Here is a 19521-nt window from a genome sequence, read left to right as displayed (position 1 = left end):
TTTATTGCAGTTGGGGCAGATGAAGGCTTCTGGTTTCGCTAATGCAGATGCACCTTGGCATTTCTTCTCTCTGCACTCCTCCTAGCTCCTGTGGTCATTGCTGTGGCTACATAACTTGACTGTTGCAAAAGTGCCAATATTTGACTGTAGGCACTGACCTGCTAGAGGTGTTAAGAAGCATGTGGTATGCATTATCAAATTGTGATATTTTTTTCCCCTCCCACTTTCTACTTTAAAAAGATAAAAGCAATACATTATCTGGGTATAAGGCAAGTACACACAGGAACAAGTGCCACCAATGTTACACTAGCAAACTCACAACCTAAAACTCATCAGAGGTCTAAACTATCCTGGCCTTTAGTGACATCTTTGCTATGGAGATCACCTTGGGTAGAAAGATGAAGGGAAAATGCTTTATATAAATGTGGGACATGTCTGTGCTGGCAATTTTTGCAGTGCTAAAACTAGTTGCTCATTAGTTGTTGCTTTTTAAAATTGATGAATATTTCATGCCTGAACTGGTTTATTTATTGCATTTATATATTACTTATCTGCCAGTGCACTGAAGGCGGCTTCAGTACAGCTATACTGCCTAACAGAAGCAGTGCAAAAAGAAATGGGTGGGGATGGAAGAGGAAAAATAGAATCGATACCTAAATGGGGTTATGTAATGTTGCATAGTTGCTGTTATGAATCATGACCAAGTGGAATGACCCCATGAGACATTTGTGGGAAAGGAGGAGCCAGATAGCAGCCAGTCTTAACTGAATTATGTTTCACATTTGTCTCTTATACTTGCAGTAGTATCAACAGTGACCTCTTAATGCTGAAGAGAGTTACGTTTTCTAATTAGTGCCCATGCCTTACTTGACACTTCAGTTGGTCTTCTATTATCAGGCATGCATGAATACAGAAAGTCTAGCAGCTTTGAATGAAGACATAATATTGCAACAAAAACAAGTTAAGAACAAAGGTCCACTGTATAGGTAAAGGGCATACCAGCAGGGTGACCAGTTATGCATCAGCAAAAAGGATAGACACAACCATGCTGAGGACACAGAGTTGCATATGCTCGTTTGTGTGCAAATGTTAGAAATAATTATTAAAATTAAAATTTTGCCTAAGAAACCCAATTATTTTCCCATCCAAATTGTCCCCAGCATATTATTCAATTTATATGCTCCCCAGATCACCAGCATTGGTTTATCCATAATTTACCACCCAGATGATCCAGGTTCTGCTCCAAAATAACATTTCCTTCAATTACTGTCTATTAATCATTTTATCAGTACCCCCCTCCCCAAATTTAATCAAACAAAATAGATAGGGTGCACCGGTAGTAGAGCATGATTCCCTTTACTCGGTGGCATATTCTTTCTATGGATCAGGTGACTGGCAGTGTTTTTTCTTTCTTTTAACTTAAACCAAAAACAAGCTGCATGTGTGAACTCAAACTCCATATATGGAGGGAGGTAACCAACATCATTTCCTCTTCCTTGTAGAGATATCATATGGGAGGAAATGTATATTCCTTTTTCCATAGTGTTCATAGGAACAGCATTGCTTCTCTTTTCACAGGGGCATTAGTTTCTGTTGTAGCTCAAGAGCCAGCCAGCCAAGAATTGTACCTGTTGTGTTTGACTTTAATAGTAGAAGGAAAGATGGACTACTTCATATTTCATCCTGTATGTTTGGTACCAAATGGACAAAGGACTCTTTCCAGACAGCCCTTGAAATATTGGGTGGTCTAAAAGAAAAGAGGATACCTGGCCATCTTAAATCGAATTTTGTCCTCCACAAGTGTTTTTTTTTTCAGAGAAAGATGAGGGATTTAGATTTTTGCAGGAAACAACTCGTTTCTTGAATAGAGTGTTAAATTACAATCAAGCTTTGTATAAAATCATTTTTATGAAATGATTAAATGAAAATACAGTCGTACCTTGGTTTTCGAATGGAATCCATTCTGGACGTCCGTTCGATATTCAAACACCAAGGCGCAGCTTCTGGTTGGCTGCAGGAGCTCCTGCAGCCAACCGGAAGCTGAGGAAGCTGCGTCAGACGTTCGGCTTCCAAAAACGGTTTGCAAACCAGAACACTTACTTCTGGGTTTGTGGCGTTTGGGAGCCAAAATGTTCAAGTCACAAGGCGTTCGAGAACCAAGGTACGACTAAATAAATCCAAACATTACTGAATATTACTTCAGCATAGTGTGTGTAGCTGCTTCCTGTCACACAAAATAATAAATCTTGTCAGGAACAGCATGACTAATCTAGGTATCTTTGGATTTAATATTTAACTACTATAGTTGTTCTTGCCATCCCTTTATAAGTATGTATCAATGCTAAAACTTTTCACTATGGACAAGGAGTCTATATTTTCAAGAAATGGAAAGAGAGGCAGCAGTAAAACTATGCTAAAGCTTCTTAACTTAAAATGTAACTGTATTTCTTTATCCCCATGTTTTAGTCGCTGTGTATTCTGTGGTAACATCTTGCCTCATTTAGGAACAAATTACAGTTAGGTACCAACACTTATATAATTAATACACAAATATTCCAGATTCCTATGTCACTTGACAACCTCTCATGGTGATAATAAATATAAATGACACATCCTAAAAATAGCTGAGCCGCTTCTTCTTGGTGGGGCATGTGACTAATGACACTTTTCCTTTTGCTGACTGTTGACTCACACTTTTTAGCTGGGTAAATGAAAGTACATATTACTCAGCACACACACACACACACACTTTTAATGCCTATGACTAAACTTTGGGCTTGTCCACATCAAACTTTACTGTTTGTTTGCAGCTGTTTGCATTCCCATTTAATTTGCATAGTCCACATATCATTACCCTCAAACAACACCTGTCTTGATATAGTACCTCTGTAAATTCAGGTTTACCTGATATGGGGATAATCCAATAATTCCAATCCACCTGGGGCCCCAAATGCTTTTGGAGAATACGTTATCATAGAATCACAGAATTTCATGATTTGGAAAGGACAACAAGGGTCTAGTCACGTGGTTCCCAACATGGGGCACATACCCCACAGGGGGGCAATTCGAGCTTGTTTAGACCAAGTTAATGGCCTTTTAGGCTTCCTCCACGTGAATAGGAGTTCACTTTTGAATAATAAGAATTATATATCATTGGGGGTGAGCATCAGGATTTTAGAGATGGTTAGGTGGGGCATGGCCAAAAAAAGGTTGGGAACCACTAGTCTTGTCCAACCCAGATGGACAGTTATTTTTACCAAGTATGATAATTATGGAGTTCATCCCCACCCTGAATTATGACGACTTCTCTATTCCAGTGCACTAGCTAAGAGTTGACACTGCATCCCAACTTGCTTCATCCTTCATCCTCAACATGCTTTGCTTATAATGTATTGTGTTTATAATGCCGTACTTGAAACTATGGTGATAACGGGTCACTGTTTTTTTGCTCTTGCTCATAAAAGAAGCAATCATTCGTCTAATGAGCTTTATGTTTGATGTTTATAAATGATATTGCAAAGTAAAGTGCTTGATTTGAGAAAAACTTGCTGTCTGCCTTGATTTGATGGTTCTCTCCTGTATCTTGAAAGCTATATTTGGAGATCAGCCTTTTGTCCTGAAATAGCCTATGGCCAAAGCAAAAGCATAATGCAATTGTATTCTGGTTCTTTATGACTGAGTATCTTAAAAGACATTGCCAGTTTTGTACACTAGCCAGTGGATATAAAAACCTGGTAAAATCATTTTGTACAGTACAACACAAGGATGTAACAAATCCAATTAATGATGACTTTAAGCTATGATACTGGGAAAACCGCAGGTTGTGCTGCAGAGTTATGAAGGATGTAAAATGCATTATTAAATATCACAGCAATAGGGATAAGATATCCAAAGAGAAGCACTACTGGACGTAAAACTATCTCCTTTCAGTATATGTTCATTTACTGAAGCAGTGAAGTTTATCTTCTGATTTTAAAAACAGCTTAAACCGAACTGTATTTGAGTTTTAATAGTAGGCATTCCTTGCTTTGATATTCTGGTTCGTATGGAGCCCTGACATCAGTTTCCTCATTCAAATGTCATGGGAAATTCTGTTGTTTGATTTTGATTTTTGGTTTTGTTTTGTTTGCTGTCGGAGGAAGAAGAAAAAGGTGAGGCAAGAAAGGAGTGCAGAGACACACCAGTTCCTACCGTTTTAGGGACTTGATTCCGGATTTGTGTAGGCTTAGCTTTTTTTCTCCCAAAGATATCCCATAAGGCAGCAGAGTTTGCTGAAGGGGCAACAGGGTTTAGTGAGCAGGGAGAGCCAGTGACAAGGAGCAGTTCTAATAAACTTGAATTCTGGAAGGAGAAGCAGGAGTTTTCTTTAAATAAATAATAATGCACAATCAATATAGTAGACTTTCTCCAATTCACATCTTTTATATGGACTTGGTATCTTGGATCACTCTTTCTCAAGCTTACAAGTTAGACACATGAACATACTTGTTTCTTTCTTTCAAAATACAGATGAGGTGCCGGGGGAGATGATTAAGATGCTACTTGGAAGGCAAACATATTTCACACAAATTATTGCAATCTAAAGCAGTATTTCTCAAACACCTAATAATTAGTTTATCATTCTCTCTTTTTTCTGGGTTAAAATTGAAGGCACACTTAATTCTTGCATTCAAGAATTGTATGTATTTTCTAAACTCATTTCCTAAAACAATGTGTAGGCATCCTCCTTGCTAGTTCAGGGTACTCTGTAATATTGATCCTTTTGCAGAACAAGGCATCAGACTTCCTATACCCCAACCCATATAAATAAGAGACCATTGACACTGGGTTTTGGGTAAAAACAGGCTACAACTTTATTGAATACATATGAAAAAGGTTTGGCTTGGGCATGGGGCAATCTAAATACTTGTGGCCTGCCCGCTGGAAGGACGTGTGGTCAATCCAGGTGGGGTTTCTAAGACTTACATCAAATAGGATGATCCCATCAAATAGGGTGGACATGACCACTCCCCCCAATCCCTCTAACAGGATACCCCAGCGTTTGGGGGGGCAGGCGGAGACTACAACCTCCCCTCCGTCCAAAACAAGGGATTGCCCCAATGCTCAACTACTCAGTTTGAACCAAGGTATCAGCTGATATTTCTAGGACTCTCCCATGTCTGTTGGCTATAGTGTCACCTGCCTCAACAAATTCTTGCATTCCCCTCCTTCCCATGTTATTCCTTTGTTGCCCTTAATACTGACAATAGGAAAATGTTCCACAATACCTTTTGGTTCCAAAGGGTATAGAATTATATCTAATATATTGGCTTAACTTTCAAAGCACACTTCAGCCTCTTTTGTGGCAATGACTTGACCAACCACTGCTAATCTAACCATAGTTTACAGCACCATGTAAATAGAAAATTTAGATTTTGCTTCCTGTCCTTGTTCATTCAAACTTGCACTTTGTGTTTTGAATAATCTCCACTTTCATTTTTTTCATTTTAGTTTTAACTTCATTTGGATTTACAGTTATTGTACTGACTATTTCTAAAGGAGTGATATTGTATTGACATATTCTTTTGTTTACACTGTTGTGAAAACAAAGGTGAGCCAGAACAAATAAACTTCAGTAACTAGAATGTTCAGGACTCATTCTTTTGACTGCTTACTTGGTTGTGTATTGTTCCTGGTGATCTTGACCCAACTGCTTTCAGTGTTTGGAGCATACAAATTACTTGGTTTCTAATGGCTACAGATTATTTGGTGCTGCTTCTAGAGATCAAAAGGAGAGTGTCAGGCTTGGCTTGTATAATGGATAGGAGAGAGAAAGCAAAGATCAAAAAGAACTTTGCAGCTGTATCTAAGGACAAGCATGTTGCAAGGGAAATATGAGGTTTCCAGCCCTGGGTTCTCCCTCCTTGTAGTGAATGTGGGGGTTCAAGCATTTTTCTGGAGAGAAAAGTGTGTGTGGGGGGGTGTTTAATCCACATTCTCCATTCCCTATTTCTCTCCAGTCCTGCCTCCACCCCGTTACCAGACTCTAATACCAGAAGGATGTATTGCAGGGAAGAACCTGTGTTCCCTGAAATACAAACACCTCTCCCACCTACCCATCAGTTCTGACCTCAGGTGCCTGTCCCTCTGTAGCTCCTATTACATAGGATACTTCTGTCATAATGACATACAAGACAAATACCTGCTGCTAACAGGCATTTGGCAGAAAGTAACATTAACCATTTACTTGAACTTTTTTGTGTTGAACATAGCTGTACCAGATAGCCAGAGGGTGCAAGTGGGGGATTGTATGGTTTAATTTTTGCCCAAATTTTAAAGAAGAATCACATTTTTGCAGGTTGAAGTACCAGGACTAGTTCCTTAGAATACCACTTTTCTGAGGGCAAAAACTGCACCAAACAATAATGTTGCTAAGATTACATTACTTTTAGGAGAATGGGTAAGTGTTACAAGACAGGCTGAATAACGGTGTTTCTCTAAAAATAAGACACCATCTTATATTTATTTTTCCTCAAAAAAACAAAAAACGAAAAAACCCAACTATGGCTTATTTTCAGGGTGTGTCTTATTTTTTTCCTCCTCTTCCTGCCGCGGCCGGCATTGCTGCTGCGCCTATCACTATGTCTTATTTTCGGGGTATGGCTTATATTCCTTGACTGCTTTAAAATCCTGCTATGGCTTATTTTATGACTACGTCTTAAAATAGGGGAAACAGGGAACTCACTTCACAACATTATTGTTGTACTTGTTCATGCAGCCTGTTTTGGAGTACACCCTATTCCCTTTTGTCTTGTTTCACAGTTGGACATTTAAGAGCAGGAATAAGACATAGGGACAGAAATGTATTTTCCTCATTCTTAAGGACATTCTGTTCCCCTTTGTAAATGGGCATATTTTAAAAGCTGAAGTCTTACCTGTCCCATCAAACTTATCTGCCCTATCTGTATCTGATATTACTCATGAATTAAGTGACTTGCAGCACACAGAGATGCCTTGAACCAGTGGATTAGACTTTCACGTACCATGGAGCAACTCTGCGTCTTCTCCTCCCTGCCCCAGGGGCAGGGCTTAGACTGGAAAATTGAAATAGTAAAGAGAATCAATAGGAGTGTACAGAGTGTAACTGTCTGGCATTTCTGAATAGCCACAACCTATTCCCATATTTATGAAATTATAGTAGTTTGGCACAACTATGAAGTCAAATGCAGCCTACCAACTATCTAACTGCCCCCTAGCGCTCAAATGGTCTATGTTTTAGATCTGTGGATACCTGTGATTGGATAATAAATTTTGTGGTTGTAAGGTTACTGGTGGGCTGCATTCCACATAATAAATCAAAAGCTTGTAGAACTCTGATAAAAAGGAAGGACCTTATCGTGTTGAGGTTGTGACTGCTGGACAAGCTTGATGCCCGGCAACTTGCATTTTAGAATTGCTAGGTACTGAAAGCAACTATTAAGAGCTCAAATCTAATGTCCAGCCATCTCCCAGGAAGGCTGTACTGGACATTAGAAATGGTCGCCACCGGTACTGTCCAACATACATGCAGAGGTAACTGACAATTTTTGCAAATTTTACATCTTTTTCAACTTTAATTGCAGAGAATGTATTGATGGTACCTGGAGGAAAAGCTTGTGAGACTCTTTCCGGAAAACTGAAGCCTTAATTGAAAGTTAAATTGGAATCCCCAGTTTCTACATGCTTTGTTAAAGGAACAAGATTGACTGGAATTACGGGAGGCAGACTTTAAAAGAAGCAGGAGATAATATTAGAAATCAGACAAATATTTGTTAATTTTGCTGCACGTGTTAAGCCTGATGGATACCGTAGAGACAGCAAAGCTTGAAGAGCACATGGAAGTCCAGAACAATGAAACTGCAAATGGTTATGCTCGACCCACACTCACTGTCAGTGAGGAGAACAAGAACAGCAGCAGCAAACCAAAGGGTTTATCCAATGGCTTGCGGAAAGGCACCAAGAAGTATCCAGACTATATACAGATTTCTATGCCCGCTGAATCTAGAAACAAACTTCCTTTAGAATGGTGGAAAACAGGCATTGCCTTTGTGTATGCTATCTTCAACTTAATTCTAACGGCTGTCATTATCACAGCGGTACATGAGAGGGTGCCTCCCAAGGAGCTCAGTCCTCCATTGCCAGATAAGTTTTTTGATTATATTGATCGTGTAGATTGGGCTTTTTCTGTATCAGAAATAAATGGAATTATACTGTTTGGATTATGGACAATCCAGTGGCTGTTTCTCAGATACAAGTAAGTTGCACACCTTCTTTTCTTCTTCTTAAAGACCAAACTAGATGTCAATTAAATACATAGGCAGTTATGTAGCTTGTCTGTCTTTAACTAATTATTCACTTCCCTACAGGGATCAGAATAGAAATCTGTTTTACAGCATGGCTAGGAATTTTAGAAAAAAAAAGCTGTATGAGGGACTTCCATTCCAGTCTCAATGGGGGAGTGATTCCTTTACAGTGAAAATTGAACTTCCTCAACCGTGCAGTTAGCTTAGGAAAAACTGATATGTAGTGAACATTACACATAGTAAGGACGCATCTAGTTTGACCCTCCCTAAGAGAATTCAGAGTTTTACCTGTTAATCATAATTTACTTATTAATCATGTGGACTTGCAAAAGAAAGGACTGAGATACTAGAAAAAAGCTACATGCAAGTCTGCAATAATGCTGCTATAGAAATGGTAAGTGGTGTTGCCTAAAATTTTGGATTAGTTTTTCCTTCTTTATATAATTATGTTTAAAACAAGTGGACTTGTAACAAAGATGCAACAGATTTATATTTAAACTGAATGTGATTTAAGATGCAGTCCTATAGCAATTTATCTGGGATTCATTCCTGTTCAACTCAATGGGACATACTTCTGAGAGTGCACATGTAGAATTGAACAATTCACCCAAAGGAAACTAGTGAAGCAAATATTTAATATGTGCTACTATCTACTGTATATTCCAGTTCATCAGTGTCAAACCCTTCATGCAGGGAGTACTGTAGTTCTATGGTCACAACCACGTACAGGAAGCAGCTAGTAACATGATGAATTATGCAGCTTTCCAAAGTTCAGAAAACTTCAGAAAACTTAGGGAAACGCTGGGTGAAATCCCATGGACAGAAATACTAAAAGGGAAGGGAGTTCCTGATGGTTGGGAGTTTGTTAAAAGGGAGATATTAAAAGCACAACTTCAGGCAATACCAATGAGACGGAAACATGGAAGGTGCCTAAAGAAGCCAGGGTGGCTATCTAAAGAACTTTTAACTGAGTTAAGATTTAAAAAGGATATGTACAAAAAATGGGGAAACCACCAGAGAGAAATTCAAACAAATAGCCAGCACGTGTAGAGACAAAGTCAGAAAAGCTAAAGCACAGAATGAACTCAGGCTTGCTAGAGAGGTTAAAAGCAACAAAAAGGGTTTTTATGGGTATGTCTGTAGCAAAAGGAAGAACAAGGAATCAGTGGGGTCACTTAGAGGAGAAGATGGTGAAATGTGAACAGGGGACAGAGAAAGGGCAGAACTCCTCAATGCCTTCTTTGCCTCAGTCTTCTCCAAAAAAGAAAACAATGCCCAACCTGAAGAATATGGAGCAGATGATTCAGCAGGGGAAACACAGCCCTGAACAAATAAGGAGGTAGTACAAGAATACTTGGCTAGTTTAGATGTATTCAAGTCTCCAGGGCCAAATGAACTGCATCCAAGAGTATTAAAAGAACTGGCAGAGGTGATTTCTGAACCACTGGCAGTAATCATTGAGAATTCCTGGAGAACAGGCGAAGTTCCAGCAGACTGGAGGAGGGCAAATTTTCAAAAAGGGGAAAAGAGAAGACCCAAACAATTACCGCCCAGTCAGCCTGATGTCAATACCAGGAAAGATTCTAGAGCAGATCATTAAGCAAACGGTCTGTGAGCACCTAGAAAGGAATGCTGTGATCACTAAAAGTCAGCATGGGTTTCTGAAAAATAGGTCATGTCAGATTAATCTGATCTCATTTTTTGACAGAATTACAAGCCTGGTAGATGAAAGGAATGCTGTGGATATAGCCTATCTTGATTTCAGCAAGGCCTTTGACAAGGTGCCCCATGATATTCTTGTAAAGAAGCTGGTAAAATGCAGGCTAGACAGTGCTACCATTCAGTGGATTTGTAACTGGCTGACTGACCGAACCCAAAGGATGCTCATCTATGGCTCCTCTTCATCCTGGAGAGAAGTGACTAGTGGGGTGCCACAGAGTTCTGTCTTGGGCCCAGTCTTATTCAACATCTTTATCAATGACTGGGATGGTGGGCTTGAGGGCATCCTGAGCAAGTTTGCAGATGACACCAAATTGGGAGGGGTAGCTAATACCCCAGAGGACAGAACCACACTTTAAAATGACCTTAACAGATTAGACAACTGGGCCAAAGCAAACAAGATGAATTTTAACAGGGAGAAATGTAAAGTACTACACTTGGGCAAAAACAAATGAAAGGCACAAATACAGAATGGGTGACACCTGGCTTGAGAGCAGTACATGTGAAAAGGATCTAGGAGTCTTGGTAGACCACAAACATGACATGAGTCAACAGTGTGATGCAGCAGCTAAAAAAGCCAATGCAATTCTGGGCTGCATCAATAAGAGTATAGCATCTAGATCAAGGGAAGTAATAATACCACTGTATTCCGCTCTGGTCAGACCTCATCTGGAATACTGTGTCCAGTTCTGGGCACTACAGTTCAAGAAGGATACTGACAAGCTGGAACGTGCCCATAGGAGGGCAACCAAAATGGTCAAAGGCCTGGAAACAATACCTTATGAGGAAAGGCTTAGGGAGCTGGGTAGGTTTAGCCTGGAGAAGAGAAGGTTAAGGGGTGATATGATAGCCATGTTCAAATATATAAAAGGATGTCATATAGAGGAGGGTGAAAGGTTGTTTTCTGCTGCTCCAGAGAAGCGGACACCGAGCAATGGATTCAAGCTACAAGAAAGAAGATTCCACCTAAACATTAGGAAGAACTTCCTGACAGTAAGAGCTGTTCAACAGTGGAATTTGCTGCCAAGGAGTGTGGTGGAGTCTCCTTCTTTGGAGGTCTTTAAGCGGAGGCTTGACAGCCATCTGTCAGGAATGCTTTGATGGTGTTTCCTGCTTGGCAAGGGGTTGGACTGGATGGCCCTTGTGGTCTCTTCCAACTCTATGATTCTATGAAAGTTGGTTGTACTGGAAGTAAGCAATCAAGTCTTGCAGGAATGGTCACTGCTCTACATCAGCTGTTTTACTCAAAAATATGGATGTGCCACCTTCCTAGAATCTAACCTTAAAAGTTATATACAGTGGTACCTATACTTACGAATGTTTCTACTTACGAACGGAGCTCCGTCCGCCATCTTGGATGCGGTTTAGATAGGATGTTTTCTACTTACAAATTTTTAGATAGGGTTGCTTCGACTTATGATTTTTTTTCTCCCAATTCTTTCTCCCTATGGGATTCGACTTACAAATTTTTTCGACTTATGAATGTGCGTTCAGAACGCATTAAATTCGTAAGTAGAGGTACCACTGTACAACAATGATAACAGATCCCATAAGATACACTTGGGTGGTCAAATAATAGAGAATATGAATTGCTCTTTCTGAAGCATATTGGTGCCCATAAGATAGACATATTACAGTCAAACGTTGCAAACCTTAAAAAATCCAAAACTTTACTGTAAAATTTATGGTGTCATTTGCCCAGTCCTGTGGAACATTCTTCCAATAGAGATTCAGCAAGAAATTTCCATTTTAACCTTTGGACATCTGCTGAAAACTTTTCTATGCTGGCAGGCTTATATGGACAATTAAGAAAACATATTCTGCAATAGTTAGCTTGTTTGTGATTTTAAATCTTTGCTTGGTTTTTGTTGCGTATGTATATATAATTGTTGCAAACCACTTTGGTATTTTTATGACATTGCAGTATAAAAGTATTTTTATAAATGAATAAATAAGAATGTGGCTGTAACAGTTTTCCTATTTTACTCATTATCCTATGAGTACTGATTAAGAGTGGGAAAGATATCATGTTGAATTTTGCAGGCATAGTCTTTTTATGGAACTGTACTTGTAGCATAACTACATGAACAATCTCTTCAATATTATTTTTCAGATCAATAGTGGGACGAAGGTTCTTCTTTATAATAGGAACTTTATACCTTTACCGCTGCATTACCATGTATGTCACCACTCTCCCTGTGCCTGGAATGCATTTTCAGTGTGCTCCAAAGGTAAACCTAGTAAATGCAAATTATATTTTACAAATCAGTTGGCTTGGAGTTCTTTATCCAACCAAACACTTCCAGTCTCCTTCAGCTTGTGTTTCTTCTTATTTTGTTCTCCCTATGACAAACTAGCTAAATGGAAATTCTCAAGCCAAGGTTCAGCGGATCCTGCAACTAATTTCCGGCGGTGGACTGTCTATAACAGGCTCACACATCTTATGCGGAGATTTCCTGTTCAGTGGTCACACTGTAGTGCTAACACTCACTTACCTATTTATCAAGGAATGTAAGTTTCAATTTTTCAAATGTAGTTTTTTGGGGTTGGTTTTGTTTTGTTGTTTGTTTTTTTCATAAATGCTTAGCAACACTACTCCACTGATTTTTATACTAGTTTCAGTATTCTGTATATGCACCAATCTAAGCAAATGCTTCTGATTTTGGATTGAAAATAGCGGAAAGTCTGGGCCAGTTCTGACGTTTTGGCCAGTGCATGAGATACTTTTAAAATTGTTGCATTTGGTGACTCTTACATGGTAGATCAGTCATGTGAAGCAGCTTACCAGGTTTTTCTGTGGGAATGTAATTATCCCCAGGAAAAGTTTGCAGTTAAGTGGATTGAATTAATGAGTGCCACCAGGAAACCACAGGCAAGGACTTCCACTGGCACAACTGGGGTTTCTCCTCTTCTCCTCCCAGGTGTCCCCTGAAGTTGACTTGGGTAAGGGAAGAGAACTCCTAGATCAGAATGTGGGTGGAGGAAAGAGCAAATTGTTAAACCATGCAAGCATCAATGCTTGCGCTAACAGAGCAATCTGCTTTGCACTACGTTGAATTATTGTCTGTTACTCAATTCACTTGATGAACTGCTCCACACCTCAAGCCTTTCTTATTTTCCTAAATGTTTCGTATGGTTTTAGGTGGTCTTAGTTTGGCAGTCATAATGTGCAAACTAGGCCTCTTGGTCTTTGGTTGTTGTTTTTTAAACACAGCTACTGTATCTAATTTGGATGGCTTGTTGCAAACTGTTCCTTCAGTTAGAAAAACGAAAAGATGTTTGTGTTCCCAGGCCTAATTCAATTACTATAAATTGGTGTAGGACAGAAATAATTGCTTATCTTTCTCTTTGGCATTGTCTTCCTTGTTGTTTCTTTTTGCCATGAGGTCTCATAAAATAAATAATCCCTTTATTTATTTATTTATTTATTTATTTATTTATTTATTTATTTATTTATTTATTTGCATGTTTATGCCACGCTTCCTTCAGAGAACTTGGGGTTGCAGAGAAGGTCCCTTGCCCACTTTATCCTCATAACAACCTTATGGGGTTCAAGTAGACTGATAGAGAGTTCCTGGTCCAATGTCAACCAATGATGGGTCTTCCTAGTCATCGCCCAAAACTCTATTCACTTCACTATACCACCTTGTAATTCTAGAATACTTACTCATGAGTATTTTGGTTGTTAGAAAGCTGGTGCTACAAAGGACAAACATGTCAAAAACTGGGTTCCATATAAACTGGAAAACATGCCTTTCATTGGCATAAGCATGTTCCCATTAACATGAATATACCTATGTAGCTTCTATGAAGCCTGAATATGTGACAGTTTCTGGTAATGTAATATGCATATTACATTTTAATACATTGGTGGAGGTGGGAGAACATTATGTGGACATAATGTTCCATGAGTAGTTGGTAAATAGCCGTTTCATGCACTATTTTATGTGAGGATGTTGTCACAGATGTACTGTGGTCATGTTTAATCATCCCATTTAATGTTGCTGTTTAGTTTACCTATCTAGCATTTAGCATATGCCCTTTGCAGAAAAAGAAAAAGAAAGGAAGGAAGGAAGGAAATTATTATTACTGACATGGGGCTATTACAGCCATTCTTCTTCACTAGATTGTCCTGTGAACCCTGACTAGACAGAGCTTTTTCTCATTGGAATACTGCTGGCAGGGTTTTATATAAAAGTGGTGTGGACTGTACATCAGGATATTATCTACTAATTTCTTGTTCCTGTATGATTATGGGGGTGGGGTGGGGATGTTGTTTGAAGCAAGAGCAAATACTGCTCAATTATTCTGAAGCTGAGTGCAATATGCTCCACTGATCTTTCTGAACAGGCATTTTGCCAATCTGAAAGATGCTTCCTGTGTTCTCATCCCTACCCTGTTTATCAATATATTTAACTCCCTGGCCAGAGATGGCTGTACAAGCTTCCTTCCCTCCATTTTGACATTTATTTTTGGAATGAGCAATAAAATGCAGTAGTGCACTGGTTTGTTTGTATTTTTAGTTAATTACATAAATTGGATTAAATTTATTTGAAATAGGTACTGGTGCTGTTATTCTTCAAAAATGCAAAGGAAATGAATGATTCTCTGATCTAATTTCGCTATCTTCTTTCCTTCCTCAAATATAATTATGATTAGTGTTCTACCATGTAAAAAGTGGCCATGGACTGAAAAAGAAAGATAGTAATATGGTGGTGGGAACCATTTACCCCTTTGAATGAATGGATTAATTTTGTTTTTCACTAGTATGCTTTAATGGATGTCAGATTGTTGCAGCACAATTTAAAGGGATCTTAAAACATAAGTTTTATATGAAGGATTATGGTAGTGATGGTTCTGTAACACTCCTTCCATTACCTGCCAGTATGTTCCTTCCTCATTGTGTCAGATAGCAAAGACGAGTGATGAAAGGCTTGTAGCAAGTAGGAAGAATATGGGGAACAGGTAGCAACTCTGATCATTGTTGGGCTAGGTGCTACTCTTTGGGTGCCAGATTGGAGCTCATATTGCTAACCCATCTTTATAAGGCAATGTTGGTGGTGTGGATTATGCAATTGTCCATGAACATAGGAGACTGCCATTGGTCCATCTAGTCCAGTGCTATTTACCATAGCTGCCAAGTCTCCTGTATTCCCCAGGAAACCCCCGTTTTTCCGGCTGTCCCCAGCCGAAAAAACGGATTTTTTTTGTTTTCCCCTGGTTTATTCTGGCGTGGCGGCCATTTTGGAAGTGGGCGGAGCATGCTCAGAAGCGACTTTTGATGCTGCTTTGCCCAGTTCCAAAATGGCCGCAGCGCGACTTCTGGTGCGGTGGCCATTTTGGAACAGGGCAGAGCAGCATCAAAAGTAGCTTCTGAGCATGCTCCGTCCAGTTCCAAAATGGCGGTAGCGCTACTTCCGGTCTGCTACTTCCGGTCCAGTCCCTTATTTCTCAGGCCGGAACTTGGCAGCTATGTATTTACACCAAGGGCAGTAGCTCTCCAAAGTCTCAGGCAGAGGTTTTTTCTTTGCTGGAAAATTCTTTTAATTGAATAGCCCAAGGATTAAGCTTGAGGCCTTCTGCATGGCAGGTGTGTATTCTGCTATATCCCCTAGAAGCCTTAGTTAGATGTGTATTGTATGCAAACTTAACCAGCAGTAGTGTGCAAATTGAGCAAATCAGCTGATTAGCCAGCATTCATATATTTAACTTCTGTTAAATTTACACCATGGAATCAAACTATATGCCAACCTGTTCCTGTGAACTAAATATATTTTAGTTTATGTCTGTATGTGCATGTGCATATCCATGCATTTGCATTCACAAATTAGTTCAAATTCATATTCATCTGTTTTGCTACTGTAGGTACAATTCCCATATTAAACCTCTTTAACATGCTTTCCTTCTTGGGCAGATTCACCTCGTCACTTTTGGTGGTATCACTTGATCTGCTGGTGTATGAGTGCTGCTGGAATAATCTGCATCCTAGTAGGACATGAACATTATACTATAGATGTTGTCATTGCTTATTATATCACCACAAGGCTCTTCTGGTGGTATCATTCTATGGCTAATGAAAAGGTGAGTAACGGGAATACCAGCTTCTAAATTAATGTTAGGTACTGCTTTACAAAATGTATTATGTTAAAATGAATTGCTGGATTATGCTGGACTTTGAGGCATTTTTACTTTCCCCCTGGAAATCTCATCTAAGAAAATATTGGTATAATCCGGGGGGAAAGTTAGTCATGGTGAAGTTTATTTGAATTTAAAGGCACTAACATTACAGTCCCACACTGAGGAGTAAGATCTGCCTTTTCAATCAGCTGTACTTTCAAGTAAATATGTACAGGAATCCCACCATAAACATCTACGGTAACGGCACACATTTGTTGCAACTGTATTTTGCTAAATCATATCCAGTGCCTTAACTACACTATACAGCAGTATACACATGAAGCTATAAACAAAAGTCTATCACAAATCTGGTTCAGTTTAAATGAATGCCTTCCTAAATTACTCGAACTTCCTTTACTTAATTGTGAATCAGTTAACGGTAAGTGGAGAGGCATTTTCACTATGTGAATGGAATGCTGGTCAGAAATATTGTAGTTAGTCTGGTAAAAAATGCCATTTGCTGTAAGTACCACAAAGAATGACCAAAAGAAAATTTCTATATGAAGTTAAGCAGGCTTAAGCCTTCTTATTACCTTGATGGGAGTCTAGGAATCCCACATATATGTCTCTGAGCTCCTTGGAGTAATATGAGGAGTTAATAAATAATACTACCTTGCCTGGTTTTACTTTACTGCCCTCTGTTTCAAATGGGGTCAGTTATCACAAAATTCCAGCACGAAAACCAATATGGAGCTGAAGGACAGGGAGAAACTGATCGTCCTATCTGAATTATACCTACCGTATGTTTTATATGGTTTTTACTGCATGGAAGTGCTTTCTTTCTAAGGAAAAAATAAGAATTATTCTAGTGGTTTAAATATGGCTCTTTTTAAAGCAGTCTCATCAGGATCTTAATATATTTTCTCCCCCCTCTTAATGCAGAACTTGAAAATCTCGTCACAGACAAACTTTCTCTCTCGAGCATGGTGGTTTCCAATATTCAATTTCTTTGAAAAGAATATACAGGGCTCCGTGCCTTGCTGTTTCTCATGGCCAATATCTTGGCCCCCTAGCTGTTTCAAGTCTTCATGCAAGAAGTATTCCCGAGTTCAGAAAACGGGAGAGGACAATGAAAAATCCACCTGAAGGAAACGAAGACAAGAGAATGTATTGTTCTTTACCAAAACATTTATGCTATAACCAAAGCTCTTAAGATGACTAGATTGTTAACTGCAGAAGTGGACCAAACTTTGTGCAACTGATCTGAGAAAAGACAATTGTAGACACAAATGAAATAATTATTGCCCCTTGGTATATTTTTCTAGTCATATTGTACGGTTTCATCCCACTCTTCAGTGCTAGTAGACACTGGCACTCAGTGGCACTCTGGTGCCAACAGAACACTTCCTGAGGAGGAGGAGAGCTAGGACATTGGTTTCTTAATGAGATTCAGAGGTGCCAAAGAACACATCACACCATCTGTTGTTAAATATCACTCATCCCACAGAAGCACTGAAACAAAATATCTGCTTTAGATTCGTGGAGTTTGAAGAGCAAAACCATAGTAAAAGATAAAAGGCACAATACTGGTCTTTCTAGCTATATGCAGAGAGTAACAGAAGTTGGCAACCAGTGGTCTTACTATTCTCACTAGTGAAGGCAAGACTTGTTATACATAACTGGTGAAACCAGAAGTGAACCTTGATCTTTTGATACTCTCTTATGGGAATGAATATATTATAACCCTGTAATGCCACCACTGTTTCCATATACTCTAGCTACCCTCTATTGTTTTTTTTACATTTTTTAAAAAAAATAAGTGACAATTTTATATATATATATATATCCATAGATGACCATAAAACCTATTTTACCTGATGATACTGTAAGTTAGAAATAATGTCTACTAACATCGTCAGCATTCAACAACAGGAAAAAATAATTTATTACTAAAATACAAATATGTAAGGCAAGGGAATTATTTAAATTTCTGCTGGTCAGCTTGCATGAATGTGTGGTGCATGTGCATAACATATTTTGAGTATATGCACTTTGCAGCGAATGCTCAAAAAATGGAGGATCTATAATTGAAAGAGAATGTTGATACTCCTTCAGGCAATGACTGAAAATACCACTGAGTTTGGACAACCCCATTGTTGGCACTCAGAGGTATAAATTTATAATTTTAAAAAGTCATAAGATTCCTGCAGGATTGTTAACATTGTTTTTGTGATTGTACATGACTGCATCTGTATAGCAAATAATACATAAACTTGAGTGAACCATTTAAATGCTGTGGGAGGCAAAACTTCCACTGATCCTCCAGTCACTCACTGGCTTTGATCTTCTGTAAGGAGGCTCCAAAAGGATTTTTTGAAGGCTTAAAAAGAAATGGTGTGATTTTTGCAAAAACTATGAAGCATTGGGCCTGAGAGCTGGATATGATACATCTACAGATGAACATCACATTGTTTTTTCCTTGGTGTGAATTTTAGTTGTTGTGCCAAGGGTATTCACTGCTATAGGTGTGTTTGTTTCACTATTACCTAACACTATATTTATTTATTAAATGGTCATGTGGCCAGTCTGCTACTTTATTGTTTACAGATTTTTTTTGGTTGAACAAAGTGTTTCTGTGTAATATAAAACTGTATATGTGAAAACACCCAAACATTTATTAAGTTAATGTTTAAGAAAGCTAACATGGCCCACTTTTTTGTTCTGTTTTGTATAGGAATCAAACAGTGTCATTACCATTATAATATCTAGTAGTTAAATGTATTTTTCATTGTTGCCAATTGCTTTTCTATTAAAAAAAATATCAGTAAAAGGAACAACTAGAGAAATAACTATTGAATTTGCTTAAGTCTAATCAGTTACTATAACTTTTTTAAAAAAAATAATGCTTTAAAGAGTGACATTAAAAAAAGTAATGAGAGAATTTGACTGGAAAATTTATTCTAATTTAAAATTCATTGTGTAGGTCTGGGTGTTTCTTCCATTCACAGGCTAGGCCGCTAAGCTAATTCTGGTTTTCAGACTATCACTTTGGCAACAGCAAATCTTAGTACAATAAATAATGCATCGTGGTAACAGAAGATAGCGAAATATGATAATTCAGCCAGATACCTTACTTTTACCGGTAATTTTTCCTTCCTAGAAATATTTAACTTACCTGTATATTCCGGCGTATAAGACGACCCCCAACTTTCCCAGTTAAAATATAATGTTTGGGATATACTCGCCGTATAAAAAATACGACCCGGCGTATAAGACGAACACTGACTTTTGAGAAGATTTTCCTGGGTGAAAAAGTAGTCTTATACACAGGAATATACAGTACTTGCTCTCAGGCCAGTTACAG

General features: G+C 38.6%; 1 protein-coding gene across 5 annotated transcripts in view; it reads left to right on the top strand.

Annotated features, from left to right (window-relative positions):
- The window catches only part of SGMS2 (sphingomyelin synthase 2), a 35593-nt gene extending 16495 nt beyond the window's left edge, over window positions 1–19098 (top strand). For all 5 annotated transcript variants that reach the window (XM_088660468.1, XM_035112886.3, XM_088660467.1 and 2 more), the window contains 5 exons: window positions 7602–8272; window positions 12154–12271; window positions 12398–12551; window positions 15955–16121; window positions 17100–19098. In XM_088660468.1, coding sequence (XP_088516594.1) covers window positions 7818–8272; window positions 12154–12271; window positions 12398–12551; window positions 15955–16121; window positions 17100–17303 — 1098 coding nt within the window. In that variant the 5' untranslated portion in view covers window positions 7602–7817 and the 3' untranslated portion in view covers window positions 17304–19098. The remainder of the gene's footprint in view (window positions 1–7601; window positions 8273–12153; window positions 12272–12397; window positions 12552–15954; window positions 16122–17099) is intronic.
- The last annotated feature ends 423 nt before the right edge of the window (window positions 19099–19521 follow it).

This window comes from Zootoca vivipara, chromosome Z1 (assembly GCF_965207765.1).
Source record: "Zootoca vivipara chromosome Z1, rZooViv2.hap1.1, whole genome shotgun sequence".
NCBI classification, from domain to species: Eukaryota; Metazoa; Chordata; class Lepidosauria; order Squamata; family Lacertidae; genus Zootoca; species Zootoca vivipara.
The sequence above is the reverse complement of the archived record's forward strand: the minus strand, read 5'-3'. Positions and strand labels throughout refer to the sequence as shown.